The following is a 19,693-nucleotide window of genomic DNA, read 5'->3' as shown; positions in this document are numbered from 1 at the left end:
GGTGTTCAGCAGTATTCAGAAGCTACACAAATCACTGGAGGAGGGCATTTCGGCCATGGAAAACAGAGCGCTTCCTTTTTTCCCTTGTCACTGTCTCCGTAGTTCAGTAGAAAAAACAAGAGAGCACACACATGTGCATAGGTAACAAATCCTCAAAGGAAACAGAAGTACAACTTAACTGGGATGCAAGTTAGACAGCAACACTTTACCTTAAAACAGTTCTAGCTAAATCTATGAATATACACACATACCTGTATACCGTGTGCATGCCTGGTGCCTGTGGAGGCCAGAGGGATCCCTGGCGTTACAGGTGGCTGTGAGCTGCCCACCGTGGGTGCTGGGATCCAAACTTAGGTGCTCTTAGGTGCTTGTGTGTAAGCAGTCTCAGCCATGGAGCCATGTCTCCAGCCCCAGCACCTGACTTTTAAAACCACGTGTATTCAGAGAACTGTGATCAGAGAGCTACGATTTCTACACACTGCTTTCATCTGAAAACAACAACAAGAGTGCACTGGACGTTGGAAGCCGGAGCTGAATTGCTCTAGCGTACACACTCGTTGACTGGATGCTGGATTACTCTGTAACATTCACACCAGGACTTGTTGACTGAATCCCTTCTAAGATGCAGGCTATTAACAATTTGTCTTAAGTTACAAAAGAGAAAGAAACATTTTCAAACTCAGACACTTGAGGACAAAGCACATCATAAACAAAACACCAGCAAGTTAGGCTCTATGCCGGGACACCCGATGCAGGATGCTGAGCTCCTTCCTGGCTTGCTTGTGGGAGCCTTGTCCTGTTGGAGCTGTCTTTTCAGATACTCTCTTTATTGATAAGACTTATTTTAATAAAACAGACCCATGTTCTCCCTTGCATCCCTGAGAAGATGGACACAGAGGCAGCGGCTGCAGGCCCAGTCACTTCACAGGCCCAGGTGACTGACTCTCCCTTGGGAAGACTGAACCTGTGTGTAAATACATACAACATGCCACTTACAGGCGCCCTCTGTGATACTTCCTGTAGGAGTAATTCCAACTCCTTAACAGGCCATGGCGGTTGAGCAGAGTCAGCTGTTCTTCTGTTAGGGTTTTGGAACCTGAGTCAAACACTTAGGGAATAAAAGTGTGACCAACCAACCAGCTGCTGCATACTCCAAGACTTTCAAGACACGACCGACAGTCACACACTGTGAGCAGTATTTTGAATACCAGCATATAAAACGAGTCCTTTAATTTTTCAAGTGTTTTAAAAAACAAATTTATACTTAAGCCAGCCTTGAAGATAAGCATAAAAATTACCAATTTAAACCAAAAACCAAACCAAAAGACCCCAAACCCACAACATCGGAAGCACTGGCTCTGTGCACAGCTCCACCCAGGCGTGCATGGGGGAACACAGCAGTAGAGAGGGGTCACTGTCTGGAACTGCGTCATCTCCTTACCGGGAGAGCGAAAAATAAATAGGATCACCACTGCCTTCTACGCATCTGCCCAGCCTTCTTCCAGCTCACAGGAAAGCTGAGAGGCGATGAGCTGGGAGCTGCTTCCCTCAAACACGAGCAAGGCCACAGTCACTCAACGAGCATTCCCATGCAGGGTGTATGCTTTTTCACTTTTACCTTTTAATTTCTTTTACCTTTTCGTCAATTTTCCTTTTGCTAATATACCATTTTTCCTTGTATAAGGCAAATCAGACACTTTTGTAATGTTGATTTTCCTAAGAAATGTACCGCATTTTGAAGATACACCATTCCCAAAAGTAGTGACCAAAATATTAAAAAGCTTTAAAGGTGAGTCACCTACATTACCTCAATGAAGTAAAACATTAAAAATAAAAGCAGTTGGCACTATGACAGCTATTCCAAATGTCTGTCTAAATAATCTTTAAAACTGTTTATTTTTAAAGAATGCAACCCCTAGTCCAAAGTAACTATATTTTAAAAAATTTTTGGCCAAAAAATTTACAAAACCCCTTTTGGTTCAACCTAGTAAAAGTGGTATCTAGAAAATACTCTGCATTATTAAGTTGTCTTTAAAGGTTCGGTCTGAAAGCATTCCTAAGGCTGTGTGTTCTAGGAGACAGAGGGCCCCTACAGGCACTGCGCTGCACACGAAGCAACTGCGACAGACAGGCACTTTCTTCTGAGTGGTAGAGCTGGGAGAGAAGTCAGACGTAGGCGCCCAGGGCAGCATGGAACTCTGTGAGGCACTGGACCAGCTGCTGAAACTTAGGCCGCTCCTCTGGGTCCAAGGCCCAGCAACAGGCCATCACAGCAAACCTGCAGAGTGACATGGAAACATGGCAAGCCTCAGTCAGCTGCCTGCCAGTCATGTGTGCTGTTCAGGTGTGCTGTGGGAAAACAGCCACAAGCAATTACTTTCAGAATTAAAAGAAGCTAAGCTATTTGGATTACACACAGTGATCTCTGTTCTTCATGAGAATACAATACTGAGAAAATTCAGAGCTTCTCATAAATATGCAGAAGCCAGAATAACAGCCTACGTTGTCCTGGCCACTGTTGAGGAACAACAGAAGGAAGTGTTACCTGAAATTAAGATTCCTGGACCCACCAGTCACTGTGCACCCCTCTGCCATGGTGACAGAGACAGGAGGCACATGCTACTCACTAGCCCTTAGCATCTTCCTTAAGAAAGGCAAGACCAGGACAAGAAAGGTGTCTGTCTGTCTGCCTGGGTTTACCGTCACGTGGTGTATGTACATACATGTCTCTGTGGTTGTGTGCGTGTGTGTGTGTGTGTGTGTGTGTGTGTGTGTGTGTGTGTGTGTCTGTGTAGAGCAGAGGTCAGCATTGAGCGTGTCCTCTATTGTTTTCTTTCTTCAGACAGAATACCTTACTGAACCTGGAGCTCAGAGACGCAGCTATACTGGCTAGCCAATGAGCTTCAAGGCATCTGCCTGTCCGCCTGCCCTGTGGAAGGGTCCCAGATGCATGCTACCATGCCTGTCTTCTTGGTGGGTGCTGGTGATCTGCACTTGGACCCCAAGTTTTGCTTGTACTGTACATTTCCGTCTGTTTAACTGATGCAGCATCCCATCAACTTCCTCACTAGATGGTAGATTCTCAGGTCCAGTTTTAGTAATTAGGATGATACACCACTGATATAAGATGCCAAGTGCGTTAAAAAGAGACTGCTGTCTTCTACAAGATCTAAGTCATGTCTGAAGATTTGTCGTTCTCAAAGGGGGGTGGGGGGCTGAACCAGGAACTTGCTTTCCTATTTTTATATTAACATAGTAATTCACCAAAGCTTATGTCTAAGATCCAAAAGACTCACAGTTCGTCAGGGCAGTTGATTGGCTGGGCTATTCGGTAACCATCTTTCAGGTAAGCGGCCATCTCAAAGGGGTCGATGTCCACGTAGGGCGTCTGGCCCAGAGTCATGAGCTCCCACAGTGTCACTCCAAAGGCCCACTAGGAGAGAACAGCAGCAGAATGAGGGGACATTTTAAAACTGGGTGCTGGTGACTACACACAGGTCAAAAATAGCAGCTGAACAAACTCAAATAAAGTGAGTATTGTTCATAAAATAAAATCTACCATATTGGTTAGTTTCTCTAGCTGGGATAGGAAAGAAAGCATTTTAACGAGTTAACTCTTTAATGTGAACATTGGTATCATTTGTTCTAAGTAATTAGGTCTGTTCAAAGAAACCATTTTTATCGCTGGCTACCCCCAAATTAAGTAATTATGGTGGGAAATGAAGAACAACCTAAATGGACAGAACATCCACTCAGTAGATGAAAGATGCAAATTATATAAAATATAAGTCACGGGTTTCTATTTTGCGGGCTAGGGATGGAACCCTATCATGTACAGAGGTGCATCATTCACACTTTTAGGAACGCCCTGAAAAAAGAAACAGCAAGTGGAAACCAGTAAGAACAGAGCCTACACAGAGGCAGCACAAGTCCTGGCGGGCTGACTGGGCCTCCCCTTCATGAGAAGGATGAGCATGTAGAAGACAGGCTCCACCACCACCCAGAGCTGCCGCTATGCTGCTGCCAAGGGCATGATGGGGACAACCTCTGTGTGTGAGCCCTGAGTTCACGACTATGCTGGGGAGAGGGAACAACGCCTGTGCAGGAGCTAAAGGGTTCTCAGCAGTATTTTGCACTGAGCCTCCAATCACGTTCAGTTTTCACGACTAACCCTGGGAAACTCACAGCTCAGGTTATAGGGAGAGGAAGCAGGTGAAAGCACACAGCTCAGTGAGTGAAAGAGCAGAGCTGGGGGGAGAGGGGCACAGAGCACATCTGACCCAGAACGTGAAGCTGGATTGTTTTCAGTATGAACAAAACCTGGAAGCACTGTGTAAAATACATGGATTTTTTTTAAAAAAGCCATTCACAGGCTGAATATCTCTAATGCAAAACGTGCCAAAATCTAAGTTATAGAGCTGACATGACAATAAAGAAATTCCCATACATGGAGCTGTTTCATGACGAAAATCATTACAAATATTACATAAAACAGAACTGTGTTTAGACTTGAGTTCCATTTGTACAGCGTATGTATGTATATATGTAAGTATGTATGTATGTATGTATATATGTATGTAATCTAGAAAAATATCCAAGTATTTTGGATGAAGCTATTCAACCTAAGCTAGTGAACAATTGCCACGTTTTAACAGAATGTATAAAACAGAACAAAACAAAAAAATCCACAATGGAATGACATTAAAAATTACTCTAAAAGGTGGTCCATTCCTTCCTAATTCCAGCTTCTACTGGTCACTGGAAGTCCTAGGTGTTCTTAAAGTTACAGTCTTAGTTTCAGGGAGTAAAATTCCCCATCTATCATCTGGAGAACAGGGGTGCGGAGGTGATGCAGTTCAACCCACTACCCGATGCCGCATGAACTCTCGAGGGGCAGCGCGCGCTGCCAGAACGCTGCCTGAGACAGATGCAACAACTTAAACCCGCCCCACTGCTCTTTTGGAGGTTGGGAACTCGCTTCCTTTCCTAAACTTAGAGCTGAAGACAAATTTGCCAGAGCAGAAATCATACCCGGAGGCTGACTTTAGGCAAACGAGATTCAGGAAGGAATGAGAGCGATCTACTATGTGAGGGACGTGAGTTAGGAGGCCCGGCAGCAGAGCATGAGAGATGCACTTTCTGTATGCTGCTCCAGTACATTTTGAACTCTTGACCCCCAGTGTGAGGGAGCTAGCAGGTGGGCTTGTGGGAGGAGTTAACAGCGTAAGGGTGGAGCTCCCAGGAAAGGGATTAGTGCCTTATAAGGACCTCAGCAAACCCCACTCTTCCTTCTGCCAGTGAAGAACCAGCAGAAAGCAGGACACTTCCGATCAGCACCCTCAGGCTGGACTTCCCAGGCTTCAGAGCTGGAGGAATGAATGCAGCCTGTGTTCTGAGCTACTGAGTCTATCCTTAATCCAAGACACTGCTTAACCTCAGAATTAGCATCTGTAGCGGCTGGCATGACTAATCCTCAGACACCTACACACAACCAAAGACTGTCACAGAACTGGTTGTTCATGCCACTTTCTCCGCGAACAGACACTTGCACACGGTGTCGACAGAATGCTGAGGTCTTCTCAGGGAAAGGAAGCAGGAGGAGGAGTAATTCCCCAAAGCACCCAGGAAGAGAGATGCCGAGATTCTTGAGATCCTCAGAGAGCAGCACTACAGACAACGCTGCCAGGGGAAACACAGGAACTGTTCTTAAAGTAATTCCTATATTCTTCATTCTTAGAAAATATCAGGACAACTAATGTTAGAGTAACACAACTAAGCAGTATCTTAGCATTAAGAATATTAAATCTTAAATCTCTATTTCCTAAACTGAGGTTTCAGCTGATCCTTTTATTTCTACATTGGTCTTTTGTCCTTACATTAACTGTCCTAATGTGCATTTGATACTAAAATGATAGGCCTAAGATTGTTAGCGTGTACAATGTGCAACCATGAAGGAAGCGTGTGACTACTGTGCATCTTCTAAGCACTGCTCTAAAATTAGTAATGGAAAATACAGAACACAAAGAGTTCTCTGCTTTTAAGAATAGGAAGCACCTTCCAGTTCCTCCAGCTTCCCTCAGACCCCGCCGCAGCTCCAAAGACTGCTCTTGGTGGGGACATTGTAAACATCTCCTGAGAGCGTCTACTGCGGATTGGCGATGGCCGCTAGAGCACTCGGCAAACTGGAGCAGATGAAACACGCTGCAGATGCATGCTCTGACCGACTGCAGCCTCCGCTCCCAGGACAATGTCCACTCATGTCTAGAAAGAAACAGGAGGCACACGGGGCACATTTTACTTGCCCTATGGCCTCATAACTAGTCACATGCCTTAAAAAGGGTCCTCGGAGTGCCATAAGCCATGCTGGTAAGATTAGCATGGAAGTCATTTCCTTGATTTGTTTTTCCCAAGAAAATGCTTTTAAACACAATGTAGCACCATAAAGACAAGAAAACCAACATGAAACTCTCAACCACGCTTTCCTGATTGCATTCACCACTCAATCGGTGGCAGAACCTTAACAGCTGAGCTGTATTCGCTACTATAATTATCTAAATAACTCAAAGGAGGCATCAATCGAAAAGTATTTTTTCAAATAAAGGGGGAAAAAGTCCTAACAGAAATCTGTAGTTGTGCCTACATTTGACAAAAACACGGGACAAGAACAATACCCAGACGGTCTTCAGCGTGCCTATGTGAGGTCACATCTTGGGATAACAGACATTCATAACCAGCTGGATCTGGTTGTGTGTATTTCCTAAGTTGACAGTCAAAGGCTGATGCTAATGTTATTAGAATCTTAGTGTACCAAAATACTGGATGTTTCCAGACAGAATTACAAAACAAAGCCCAAAGTGGCAGTGTAGTACTTTTATGACAAAACAAACAACCAATGTGTTTCTAAGCAAATCACGAAGACTCCTTAACTACAAAGAAATGCATAACTGTAAGGTTCTTTCAAGGGGAAAAAGGAGTCCTGAGTTATACCTACAAGTGTGCATTATACACACCTCCAAGTGTGCACTTTACACGTGGATTCCAGTGGGAGTGGCGTTACACTTCTTACTTAGTACACGATGGTGGGAACTGTTCAACACCCCCTAGAAATAACAGTGAGTACAACCTTTACACCCACCTCCTAGCACTCAGGAGGCAGAGGTGGGTGGATCCTCAAGTTCAAGACCAGCCTAGTGTACAGAGAAAGTTCAAAGGCAGCTAGGTTTATACAGAGATACTCTGTTAGAAAAATAAGATTGGGATGGGATGGGATGGGATGGGATGGGATGGGATGGGATGGTATGGGATGGATGGGATGGGATGGGATGGGATGGGATGGGATGGATGAGATGGGATGGGATGGGATGGGATGGGATGGGATGGATGGGATGGGATGGGATGGGATGGGATGGGATGGGATGGATGGGATGGGATGGGATGGGATGGGATGGATGGGATGGGATGGGATGGGATGGGATGGATGGGATGGGATGGGATGGGATGGGATGGATGGGATGGGATGGGATGGGATGGATGGGATGGGATGGGATGGGATGGATGGGATGGGATGGGATGGGATGGGATGGATGGGATGGGATGGGATGGGATGGATGGGATGGATGGGATGGGATGGATGGGATGGGATGGGATGGGATGGGATGGATGGGATGGGATGGGATGGGATGGATGGGATGGGATGGGATGGGATGGGATGGATGGGATGGATGGGATGGGATGGGATGGGATGGGATGGGATGGATGGGATGGGATGGGATGGGATGGGATGGGATGGATGGGATGGGATGGGATGGGATGGATGGGATGGGATGGATGGGATGGATGGGATGGGATGGGATGGGATGGGATGGGATGGATGGGATGGGATGGGATGGGATGGGATGGATGGATGGGATGGGATGGGATGGGATGGATGGGATGGGATGGGATGGGATGGGATGGGATGGATGGGATGGGATGGATGGGATGGGATGGGATGGGATGGGATGGGATGGATGGGATGGGATGGATGGGATGGGATGGGATGGGATGGGATGGATGGATGGGATGGGATGGGATGGGATGGGATGGGATGGGATGGATGGGATGGGATGGGATGGGATGGGATGGGATGGGATGGGATGGGATGGGATGGGATGGATGGGATGGGATGGGATGGGATGGGATGGGATGGGATGGATGGGATGGGATGGGATGGATGGGATGGGATGGGATGGGATGGGATGGGATGGGATGGATGGGATGGGATGGGATGGGATGGGATGGGATGGGATGGGATGGATGGGATGGGATGGGATGGGATGGGATGGGCAGACAGAATCCACTTCCACCCAAAGGTGAGCAAATAAACTCAACGTGTTCATGGAGTTGTTAGCATTGTTAACCCCAACGTTAGAATGTAACAATAATCTTTAAGAATTTAAAACAATATTCAATGCCCAAACTGAAAGGTAGAATAGTAACAGGCTATCATAGTCACAGGAAAAGACCTATTTCTTTCAGTCCCAAGTATTCAAGGCAAAAGACACTTACAGGAAGTATCTATGTGCATGAAATGAGTCTGGGAGAATTTAAGAGAAAAATCTTATCATTTTTAGGAGTTAGCCACATTAAATGTAACCAAGGGACATTCTTATAATGACATGCTAATCCCAACTCAAAAGAACTTTGAATAAGGCAAAACAGAATGCTCAACCCATGGCAGCACATGCCTGTGATCCTAGCACTTAGAAGGCAAGTTCATGTTCAAGACAAGTATGGGCTGTAATGAGTGAGAACTTCATTGAAGTGGGAGTTGGTATTCTAAGTCTAAAGAATTCTGCTAAGATGCCCATTATTGGACTCATAGTGGTCAAAATGAAGCAGAGCCATTTGAGGAGTCATAGGGAAACCTACTATAACAGATTATTTCTTAAAATATATAGATGGTGAGGCCTACTGCTGAACGCAAAGCCTACATAACTCACTGACCATGGAGAAGTTGCACTGGTGTCTAACTGGCGTCTTCACCCGTACAGACCAGTGTTCATCAGTGCTCTACATACTCCCAGAGGAGGTAACCATCAACCCAGTTACAGACCCTGAAATCTACATTGGTGACCATCTGCGTGATACTCTGCTGATAGTGGCACAAACGTGGGAGTGACCACTACTCTCTGACTGGATTTAAGGCCCACTCCATGAGACAGAACCCATGCCTGACACTGCTTGGGTGGTCAAGAACCAGAGCTTAAACAGACCACAAACCCATAAGAAAACCAAATACTGTTGTTATGCAAAAATAATTTAGCAATAAAATATTGCCATAATTATTTAATCTCAAATCAGGGTTTCTACCCTGCCTTTGATCGTTCAGTTACCAGATAAAATACACAAACTTTTATTACCACACTAAGCCTTCATCGTCACTAGAGCTGGGCAGACATCTGCCCCTCTGCAGGACTAGAATCTACCTCCCCATCAGGAACCCTGAATTACCACTTACCATGTCCCGTCTGGGCTGCTCTTAACTCCAATTGGCCAGGCCTCATGGCCATGCTTTCATGACTCACCTAACCCATGGGGTCTTCCTTCTCCCCTCCTCCTCCCTCTCAACCCCAAGCCTGGGAACCCCAAAACTTGCCTATCTCAATTCTGCCCAGCCATAGGCTGTAGGCATCTTTATTCACCAATCAGGGATAACTTAGGGGACACGGTTACATAGCATCAGTTGGTTCGATGTACAGATTCTCTTGTCCTTGGAGCAACTAGGCCTTGGGAGCCGTTATTTAGCATTACAATACATAGCAAAAGACAATACCCCTTTTTAGTACAATAAAAGGTTCTTTTTCTTCTCAGATATAAATTGAATATAATTATAACAATTATGAAAGCTATAAGGTATGATATACATTTATAATGTCCAGCCCATTTATGTCTGAGCACTGAGGTTATAGTAATTGGTTAAAGAACCAGCAAAATTCCTGGGTTCAGTCCCCAGCTCCAAAAAAAAGAAACAAAAAAAAAAAAGAACCAGCAAAATTAATATCCTGAGGAAAAGAGTGTGCACTAATCAACTAGCAAAACTAGCAAAACTGGTGTGATTACCACACTGCTAAAAGGGAACTGTGTAAAGTACACAAACCAAGAGAAAGGCAAACCGGAGACCAAACACAATAAGCCCGGTTCTTCAATGTTGAAACGTGAGATCAAATCCCAATTATTTTATAAGTAATGCAGTATTCTCAAATGATGGTTTAGGGACCTTAATAGCAAAACTTTTTACCTAATTTCCAGATACATAGCTACAGTGTATAAGAGTCAAGAGATCAAAACAAAACAAAACAAAGCACGTTAGTTTTTTCTTTCTTGAGATATAGTCACTATGTACCCTAGGTGGGTCTGGAACTCATCATCCCCTGACTCTGCCTTCCCAGGTCTGGGATTACAGGCATGTGCCTCCAAGTCTGGGAGGACTATGATCTAAACTAGGATAAAAAGTCAAGCAATGGATGGAACCTTACAACAGACGAGTAGATACGGCTCCTGAAAGCCTATCACTGAGCAGGAGGGCTTATGTGTGCTCTGAAAGAGGACACCTAACGGGAACAGTGTCAGGACTGCAGACGAGAGGCTGCATACTGAGAAGAGACCATTCACAGAAAGCAACCATTCTGGCTTTAGTAGACACTCGGTCATCCTGAGGCTTACACAAGGGTGAAGATGAGTGGCCGTCAGCTCCCTAAACCTCAGTGCCCACCTCGGTGGGAACGGTGTTGCCTCAGCTTGTGTGAGCAGGGGAACACACTGCACCAGCCCAGGATCTGGGCCAGTCTTTCTGCTTTAAGTAGCCAAAAGGGAGCTAAGTGCAGAGCTCTCCAGATGGAAATTTCAAGGACTGGCACCAAGACTTTAAGAACAGGACACTGAATGCAGTGGAAGGACAAGTTTCTCCCCCACCTGCTGCCGCCTGGCCACAGGCACTTACCACGTCACTAGCACTAGAGAACTCATTGTTGACCAGGCTTTCCAGAGCCATCCATCTCACTGGCCTGTTCTCGTTGTCCCCCAGACAGTGGTAGTCCATCGGAAACAGGTCTCTGGAAAGGGCATTGTCTGTGATTTTTACTTGAAGAGTGTCGTCGATGCTGAAAAGTGAAACATGGACATAAAAGGTGTCAAGGGGGTTCAGATGCAGCATTACCCATAGACAGCTTGGGTCCCACAGCTGACTCAAGCCCCTGACACTTACACGCAGTTCCTAGCAGCCAGGTCTTTATGAATCACTTCCCTTCTGGCCAGGTAGCTCATTCCGCAGGCAATCTGAATAGCCATATGTACCAGATCTTGTTGGGAAATTGCCTGTTCAAACAGAGAGAAAAAGACAGTTTGCAGACACTACAAAGCTAGTTTGGGATCTGATTATCTGAGTCTATAGCCCCACCCCAAAACACTGCCTTGCACTTACCAAGTTTTTAAAAACCCATTTCTCAATCAAGATGTGCTCTGGAAGCATGGTATACTACTCATCTACTACGACAAGTTTATTGTCTATGTGACTTTATCCATGACACTTAACTTTTGCATTTATCTCTCGAAAATCAGCATTTGAGAGCAGTTTCTCAGTGATTCCTGCACAGTAACACTGAATCTCTAGAGCAGTATTTCAAGTGACTTGATCTCTTCTTTTGCAGTAGTAAGTTTTATCAGATTATCACCATTACCACCACCCTGGGGTGGGGGCAGAGTTCTACCAAAAAAAGTCTCTCTGCTGACCAAAACTCCTCGAGATGCATGCAGGCTGGGGAGGAAGTTCCTCTCCTGGTGAAACTCATGGACCACAGCCTCTAAATACATGGTTCAAACCAGAGCTTTATTCTTTTAGCTTAAATGAAAGAGTCAAATAGTGCAGATCTGAGTTTATTTTTCTTAATAACTACAATAAGTATGCTATTATAAGTCTTAAAATCAACTTAACAAAACCAGAGTATAGAAGACTCTCTTTTCACTGTCACAGCATGTCTGGAACCTGAATGAAGTAAGTACATGGGTAGTGACAAGAAAGAACTCTCAATGGTATCGTCTCAGTCACTCACATTAAGGATATTCCCAATTATCTCCCACAACCGTGACCTCCAACCTTCAGAGCTGGCACCATATGGTCAGGCAGCTCTGTTAAGATTTCCATTACAGGAAGGGAAATCCTGGACCATCTTCAGAAGTTACCCCAGAGGGGACTTTGAGATGCTGTCACAGGGCATGAGAGGTGACTATGAATGAGTATATGGTGAGCAGTGAGAAACAGCATGGGCCAAGGTCTCCACTGGGGGAACCACAGGCCATCTTCAAGGTCATCTAAATCAGCAGCTTATCAATACCTTCTTTAAAGTCTTTAGACGATATTGTGTAGTTATTAATATCTCCTTGCAATTATTAGAAATTATTCCTATCTAGGGAAGTTTTCTCACCTGTGGATTATTGGCTTCTACTAATTTGCACTGCCGTAGAAATAATTTAAGATTCCCCCAGTTCATATATGGCGATATCACCATAGGCTTTTCTCCTTCTTCTATGCACACATGAGTAATAGGAAGGAGGTTTCTAGAAAATAATACGAGATTGGTAAAATGCAAATGAGATTTAAAATCTTATTGGTTTATCGTAAAGTAACAAAGATAATCGAAAGCAAAACAACCCCAAATACACTTAGAGGATTACCATTGACACACTTGTTTACAAATGTTCGACTTTTAAACCAGATGCAAACAGTCTTCATATGTGTGTGCTTTCTTTGTAGAATAAAAATTACCAACACAGAGTGAATCCCTTTGTCCTAGATTTGCTGAAAGCCATGTTAAATTCACACCCCAAAGGATGAGCACAGACAGCTGACAGCAGCTTGGCCAGGAGCACAGTATGATGCTGTCCCACTGATTTCGTCATTACACTTGAAAATGAGAAGGCCCAATCTAGGCCGTGAACGAAAGCATGATCATCAAATTCTCTTTAACAGGTTCAAACTGTCACAAAAGTGAAATGTTTGCAATAGAATTTGAAACCTGATTTTTGAAAACAAGATTCACCATTTGAGTGATATTGTGTGTGTGTGTGTGTATGTGTATGTGTGCGTGTGCACACTCAAGTGCACACAAGTGTGCATAGAGGCCCTGCTCCCCTCCCCCACTTGGCCTTGGTTTTCAAACTTGTAACATGTGGATTTCACCAGTCATGAACAGTTCTTATGTACAAAATAAAACAAGAATGTACTGAACAATCTTGTCCACTTTACCTCTCATGGTACACACACACACACACACACACACACACACACACCACCCTCCTGTACAATGCCATACCAGCTGATACATAAAAATAACTCATTTTCCCAAGGTTGTAAGTATTTAAATAATTACCTCCCCTCTACTAAGCCAGAAATAATCACAGGCTCAATTTATATACTCAGTGCCACATCCTGGGCTGTTACGTTTAATGCATTTTTGAAACACATGCATTAACAATACCCTAAAAGCACTATTTATTACTAAATTCTGTTCCTAGACACTGTCTCGTAAAGAAGGAATATATGGGGCTAGAGAGGTGACTCGGCATTCAGAGCACTGGCTACTCTTCTAAAGGACCCAAGTTCAAATCTCAGCACCCACAGGGCAGTTTACAACTGTCTGTCATTCCAATTCTAGGGGATCCAACACCCTCACACAGCATACTTGGAGGCAGAATACCTATGTCAATAAAAAACGTCTAAGAAGAATTAATAGGAAACATTAAAAGTGGATTAACAAGAGGAGTCCATAGGACTTCAACAGTGAAAAGCTGCAAACAGTAAGAACACCTGAGAATGACGAATAATACCTTACAACTGAACGATCAAACAACGACAAGAGCTCAAAGAGACGGAGGCATACACCACACTTTCACAGACAACCAGGAAGACAGGGAAGCTGCAGAAATGTACCAAGAGGAGTTAGCTGTCTTTGACTTGTGAGACTACAGTATGTTTCTGCTTTGCCTTTGTGTCCTAAAAGGGTCCCTGCTGTAAGAACCATCAGCCTCTAAGAGGCACTGGACCCATCGAGGGCTTCTGCTTGCATTACAGCTGAAGAGTGGCAGCCATGGCAGGGAGAAGGTTAGATCAGTATAAAGAGAGGAAAACTCAGGTGTCATCAGATTCCACATGCTGTGCTTTCCCCTGGGCTGCTGGACATTTCCTCCCCAGGAAAAAGGAGAATGCAGGAAGGACTGCATAGCTCCCTCCTTTCTAGAAGCCCTCCACCCACTACAGACAGACAGACAGACAGACACACACACACACACACACACACACACACACACACACACACGGTTCACAACTGACTGTAACTCCAGTCTCAGTCTCTTGCCTCTTCTGCCCTTCTCAGGCCCTGCATAATATGGTGCACAGATGCATACCAGATGCAAACACCCATACAAATAAAATAGAAATAGAACAGGGGGGGACACACTCTGGAAGCAGTAATAAGGTTTATGACAATGTTTCAAAGAACAAATGACTGCTTCACTGCCTATTTTACGAAGCAAATGAGGACAAGCAGAAAGGTCTGGGGTATCTTAGAATGGACAGGTGGAGGTACAGGAGAGGAGGTGAGAAGGTGGAGTCCAGGCAGGGCTGCCCGGGTGGGCACAACTGCCTCCCATGCTGAGTGTGCTTACAACAAGTTGCGTGTCATTCAGTACTAACGAGTGTCGTCAATACACATCCTGGGCCAACGGGGACTTCAAACCACAAAAAAATGACTTAGGGGTTTTCAGACATGAGATAATGAAAGCAGATTATTTTTAATTTATACAAGTATTAGTTATGATAAAACATTTACAAGTTTTAGAGGAAAAGCCAAGGATTTCAAGATGCTTTAAAATGTGCCAGTGATTCTTAACCCATCATCACAGAATGTTACAACACAAAGCAAACCTTCGGAATCACAGACTACAACCAGTTAGAAGGTGAAATCTGAAAACAGGTGGCATTTCTTTCTGAGCACACTGAGCCTGCATGACAAACTATGGCACCGATCTTAAGGTCACTCTCAGTTTCCTTCTCTGCCTGGCTGAGTTCTGAGTATAAAATGGGCAGTTTGTGAATGGAATCCAAGTGAGCAGGCACACAGCCATGAGTACTTGGTTAACAAGAGCATGTGGTCAGGTGAAGATCGGCAGGGAATGTAGCACACTAACGGCTTTACTGCCTCAATTGGGAGTCCTAATGTCACCTCACGGCCAAGATGACAACGAACTCTGACTACCTTGCTTTTACAAGCTCCATCTTTCATTCTGTGGGTGCCTGGGACCCATCATGGTGGGATGCTGGGAGCAGTACAGCCTACAGCTGCATGGGAAAACGCTAAACGCTTGCCTGGAAGGTTGCTCAGCCAAGGCACGCATAGAGCTGAGGCAGATCTAGCACTCCTCCTTGGGAAAACTCTGGCTTTGTCTGCACTTATTCCTGCCACGCGCTTCTGTCCTGACGCTTCTGGGTTTCAGAGAACTGGCGGAGCATAAGCCATGTGAAGGCGACGTTCCTGAGTTATGTTAGTCAACTCTTCAGAGGAACCCATGCCCTCACTGTTCCTCAAGGTCGCCTTCAACTTTTTTCAAGAACCTCGTTGCTTTTTCAATGAAATTTTAGAAAATGAGTATTTACTTTTATATTAGTCAGTATCCACATTAAATAATAAACCCAATGCAACATCTGTCTTGGGATCTGAGACGAAAAAAGCTTTTTAACTTCCTTTTAAACGTTTTCTCTTTCCTCCGCTTCTGAGACTTACAGACTTTAATGTCACCTTCATCTCAGCTGATCAGAAGCCAAGAATTACCTTGTGTTTAATCTTAGTCCAAACAGGTCTTCTACTCTTGGCTTGTTTTCTTTTCTACCACAACCAAAAACCTGTGTCATTTTCATTACCACTGAGCTAACTTTCATGTGGCTGTCATCTTTTCAGACGCTCACAAACCAAAGTAAAAACAAAACAAAAAGAAGACACTTCTGGGTGTTCACACTCCAATCAGAACTCAGCAACTGCTGAGTCCAATGGAAGCCGATGACGCCCTCTGCACATGTGGCCTGCCCTTCCCAGAAGTCCACAGACCCTTCCTTCCAGCATGCAGAGTCATGGTCACTCTTCAGACATGTGAGATTCTCAGTAGTCATACAAATTAAGCAGAGTCTACACAGTACTTGTGTGTGGTACATGTACATGTAGGAGTGAGTATATGAGTATGTACATGTCTGAGCATGTGCACAGAGGTCAGTGGTCAACGTCACGTGCCTTCCTTAACTGCTCTGCATTTTGGTCTGTCCGACCTGGAACACACTGACTCAGCTGGCTGGACAATGAGCTGCACACATCTACTTGTCTGCACCCCTACAACTCCGGGTCATAGACATTACCACCTCCCAGACCTCTACATGATGATTCAAACAAACCAGCCAACAAAGCCAGACTGCCTGCTCAGCCTGGTGGAAGATGCCTTTAATCCCAGCATGCAGGTGGCAGAGACAGTGGAAACAGTCTAAACAGTGAGTTCCAGGAAAGCCTGGGCTATAGAGAAACTCTGTCAACAAACAAACATACAAAGAAAACCTGCCATGATACTGATGCTGCCATCCCCAACGATTCCTGGTCTAGAAGAAGCTGTTAAAAGTTCTTCCTACAGGAACATTTTGTGAAATCATACTGTGTGTTTTAAGAGCATATGTTAGAGATAAATTAATTAAAATGTGGTATAGCCACTCAGTAAACCACTAAGCAGCATTTTAAAATGGGGACAGGGATTTACTGTTACCAATGGGAAAACCTAAAACAGGTTTGGTTTTTTTTAATTGTTACATAAAGAAATACATTAATTTTTATTAAAGATAAAAACACTGTCCTTTTTAAAAATATACTGGAAACACACTAAAGTGTTGAGATATATAATTTATTACAAAATATCTCTGCAGACAAATACATAGATAGCTATTTCTAGATACAGAGATCTCAAGTACACGAATACACACACACACAAACACACACGCACGCACGCACGCACGCACGCACGCACGCACGCACGCACACACGGGCATGCATATGCACACATGAGTTAACACTCACAGTCCATGGCAGACCATTAACCTCTCTGAATCCAAGGATGGTTGATTATTTTTGGCCCTGGTGTTCTACACATTTAAAATTTCGTAGCATATATTATCTTTAATGTATGCACCATTCTGTCACATCTGTTAAGGGAGACAGGTGCGTAAATACGTGGACTATTTTAGAAAGCTTAGCTGTGTGCATTTAGTATTTACACGGTGTACACCCTGTCCTCCGTCGTCGTCGTCACCCTTTGCTGTTTGCAAGGTGTGTTCAATGAGCACACATTTACCTTCATGTTCAGGAAAAAAAAAATCAAGAATTTCCAAAAGAATTCAGTTCTGAAGAAGACACATCATTCTTAAGAAATAAGTGGGCGCACCGAGTGGCGCTGTGCCTGGGGCTGACACAGAGCCTCTGCTCACCTGTGGTGCAGACCTCGCAGCTTGCAGCTCTCAGTAAGCATCATGGTCACCTGAACTTCAGAAGCTTGGTCTATATATTAAAAACAGAACAAAACAACCCAGTGCCGTGAGTTAACACTGTACTTGGACACTAACATTTCGTTATCGAGGGTCAATTTTCATGGTAAGTTACAAGCAGCCTAAAGCCCCAGGCAGCAGACAGACCCTTGCTGAAGACGTCGTCAGCTTTCACAGAAACGCTGGAGCAGATGACAGAACCTGGAAAGGTCCCATAAGTCCCACTATGTTCTAAAAACAAAATTACCTGAAACATCAAAAATACCAGGGCCATGCTCTCCCTGGCTGTGGGAGAACACTATACCCTTTACGTTGCTTCCTTGGGGATGTGACAACTTCTATTTTGCACTTTCGGTACTGTTTAAATTTTTTGAACCTACAAAGTCTTCAGATGTAGCCTAGGGTGGCCTCCAACTTCTGATCCTCCTGCTTCCCCCTCCTAAGCATGGTGTATTGTGCCTGGCTCCATTTTATTTCTAGCCTCTAACTTCATGGGTTTGAACCAGGTAACATACCAACTTCAGTCTCTGGAAACCAACACTGGGTATCTATTAGCTCTCTGGACAAAATTATTAAACTTAAAAAAAAAAAGCTCCAATATTCCCCATAAAAAATCCGCATTCTCTTAAACAAAACCCAAAAAACCCCAAGTTATTCTTTGTAGAACTACTATCTGTGCAGCATGCAGTAGGGGAAATAAAGCACACAGCCTGTCAGGGACGTTTGTCAGCAGCGCACACCATCAACTCAGAATCAATACCCTAAAAGATAAACTTGGAGCGACTCAGTCATGGGGCCCATGCAAACAAGCACCCCTGCGTGTTGCCAGCCCCATGTGAGCCATGACTGGATGCCAAGGACTCACTGCGTTCGCTCCTGTTTCCCTCCAGTTAAGGAGAGCACAGTAGTTACAGGGGTGGGGGTGGGAGAGTGGCCACAGCCCCAGCACAAGAGAGGCTTATCACACAACTGCAGGATCTGTGCTGTGCTTTCTTATCATTATTATTTCCTTTCGACCTTAACTCAGGATTGAATTCGGGATTCATTATGATGCATAGAGTATTTGTAAATCTAAAAAATACTGGCATTAAAATAAATTTTTTTCTTAAGAAAAATAAGAAAACAAAAAGCAGTTCTTTTACTACACTTGTGGCTCAAACCTTATATTTATAAAGAGTAAAATATAAAGAGTCATGTAAATTATCCTTCAAAATTAGTCAGAAAGCCCACTATTCTCTAACAAAGCATTAAAGGTTTTAGGTGCTAAGGGGATTGGTAAACAAAAAACAAAACAGCAAGGTGAACCATTTGTTTAGAAAAGATAAGAGCTGTGAAGGGTTTTGAGGATTTGCAGAAGCTTTAAACAGGCAATTTTGTTAAATTACAGGCAATAAATTCTAGCTGTTTTAGTTAAGACTAGCAAAACTCAAATTTTTAGAAATTATATACATAAGCCTTCCATCTTTCCCACATATTCCTTTAAGTCAATTTAGAAAGTTATTATCATTTATTTAACTTTGTAAATCTCAAAAAATTTTACATCTTTTACTCAAAAGTAATTTTCCCTCAATCTCTGTATTTATCAGATTGGAAGGAAGGCTTTAGTCTGTAAAGCACTTGCCTTAGGAGCATGAGGAACCAATCTGAGGGTCATGAAAAAGAACCAGGCATGCTGGCATGTGCCTAAGCCTCTCACTCTTGAGGCAGACCCAGGGGGTTCTCTGGTGCTCGCTGACCAGTCTGCCTAGCCTAACTGAAGAGCCCTGGGTCCCAGAGAGGGAGACATGTCCACAAGATCAGGTGAATTGGGGAGAGATGCTTCAGTGGTTAAGAGTAGTGGCTGCTTTTCCTGAGAACTTGGGTTCAAATCCCAGCACCTACATGGTGGCTGACACCCATCTATCCCAGGGTGGTCTAACATCCTCCCGGGGGACTGGGGCACCCAGGTGGTACAAATGCACACATGTAGTCATGACATTCATATATATATACATAAAATTCATTTATATATACATAAAATAAAATAAAGGTAATTTAAAAACAAAACAAAAAGGTGGATAGCAGTCGATTAAAGAAACCTAAGGTTGA

The 19,693-nt window shown here is 44.1% G+C and overlaps 1 protein-coding gene across 2 annotated transcripts in view; it reads right to left on the bottom strand.

Annotated features, from left to right (window-relative positions):
- Positions 1 to 1,198: 1,198 nt before the first annotated feature.
- Positions 1,199 to 19,693, bottom strand: part of Ryk (receptor-like tyrosine kinase) — a 72,927-nt gene continuing 54,432 nt past the window's right edge. The window contains exons 10-15 of one of the 2 annotated variants that reach the window (XM_087560234.1): positions 17,549 to 17,618; positions 12,462 to 12,594; positions 11,246 to 11,355; positions 10,982 to 11,141; positions 3,297 to 3,433; positions 1,199 to 2,278 (exon numbers count right to left, since the gene is read on the bottom strand). In XM_087560234.1, the coding sequence (XP_087416360.1) occupies positions 2,167 to 2,278; positions 3,297 to 3,433; positions 10,982 to 11,141; positions 11,246 to 11,355; positions 12,462 to 12,594; positions 17,549 to 17,618 (722 nt within the window). In that variant the 3' untranslated portion in view covers positions 1,199 to 2,166. 2 annotated transcript variants of the gene reach the window in all.

This window comes from Rattus norvegicus, chromosome 8, assembly GCF_021556685.1.
Source record: "Rattus norvegicus strain SHRSP/BbbUtx chromosome 8, alternate assembly SHRSP_T2T, whole genome shotgun sequence".
Lineage (NCBI taxonomy): Eukaryota > Metazoa > Chordata > Mammalia > Rodentia > Muridae > Rattus > Rattus norvegicus.
Note: the sequence above shows the minus strand (reverse complement) of the source record. Positions and strands in the feature narration are given on the sequence as shown.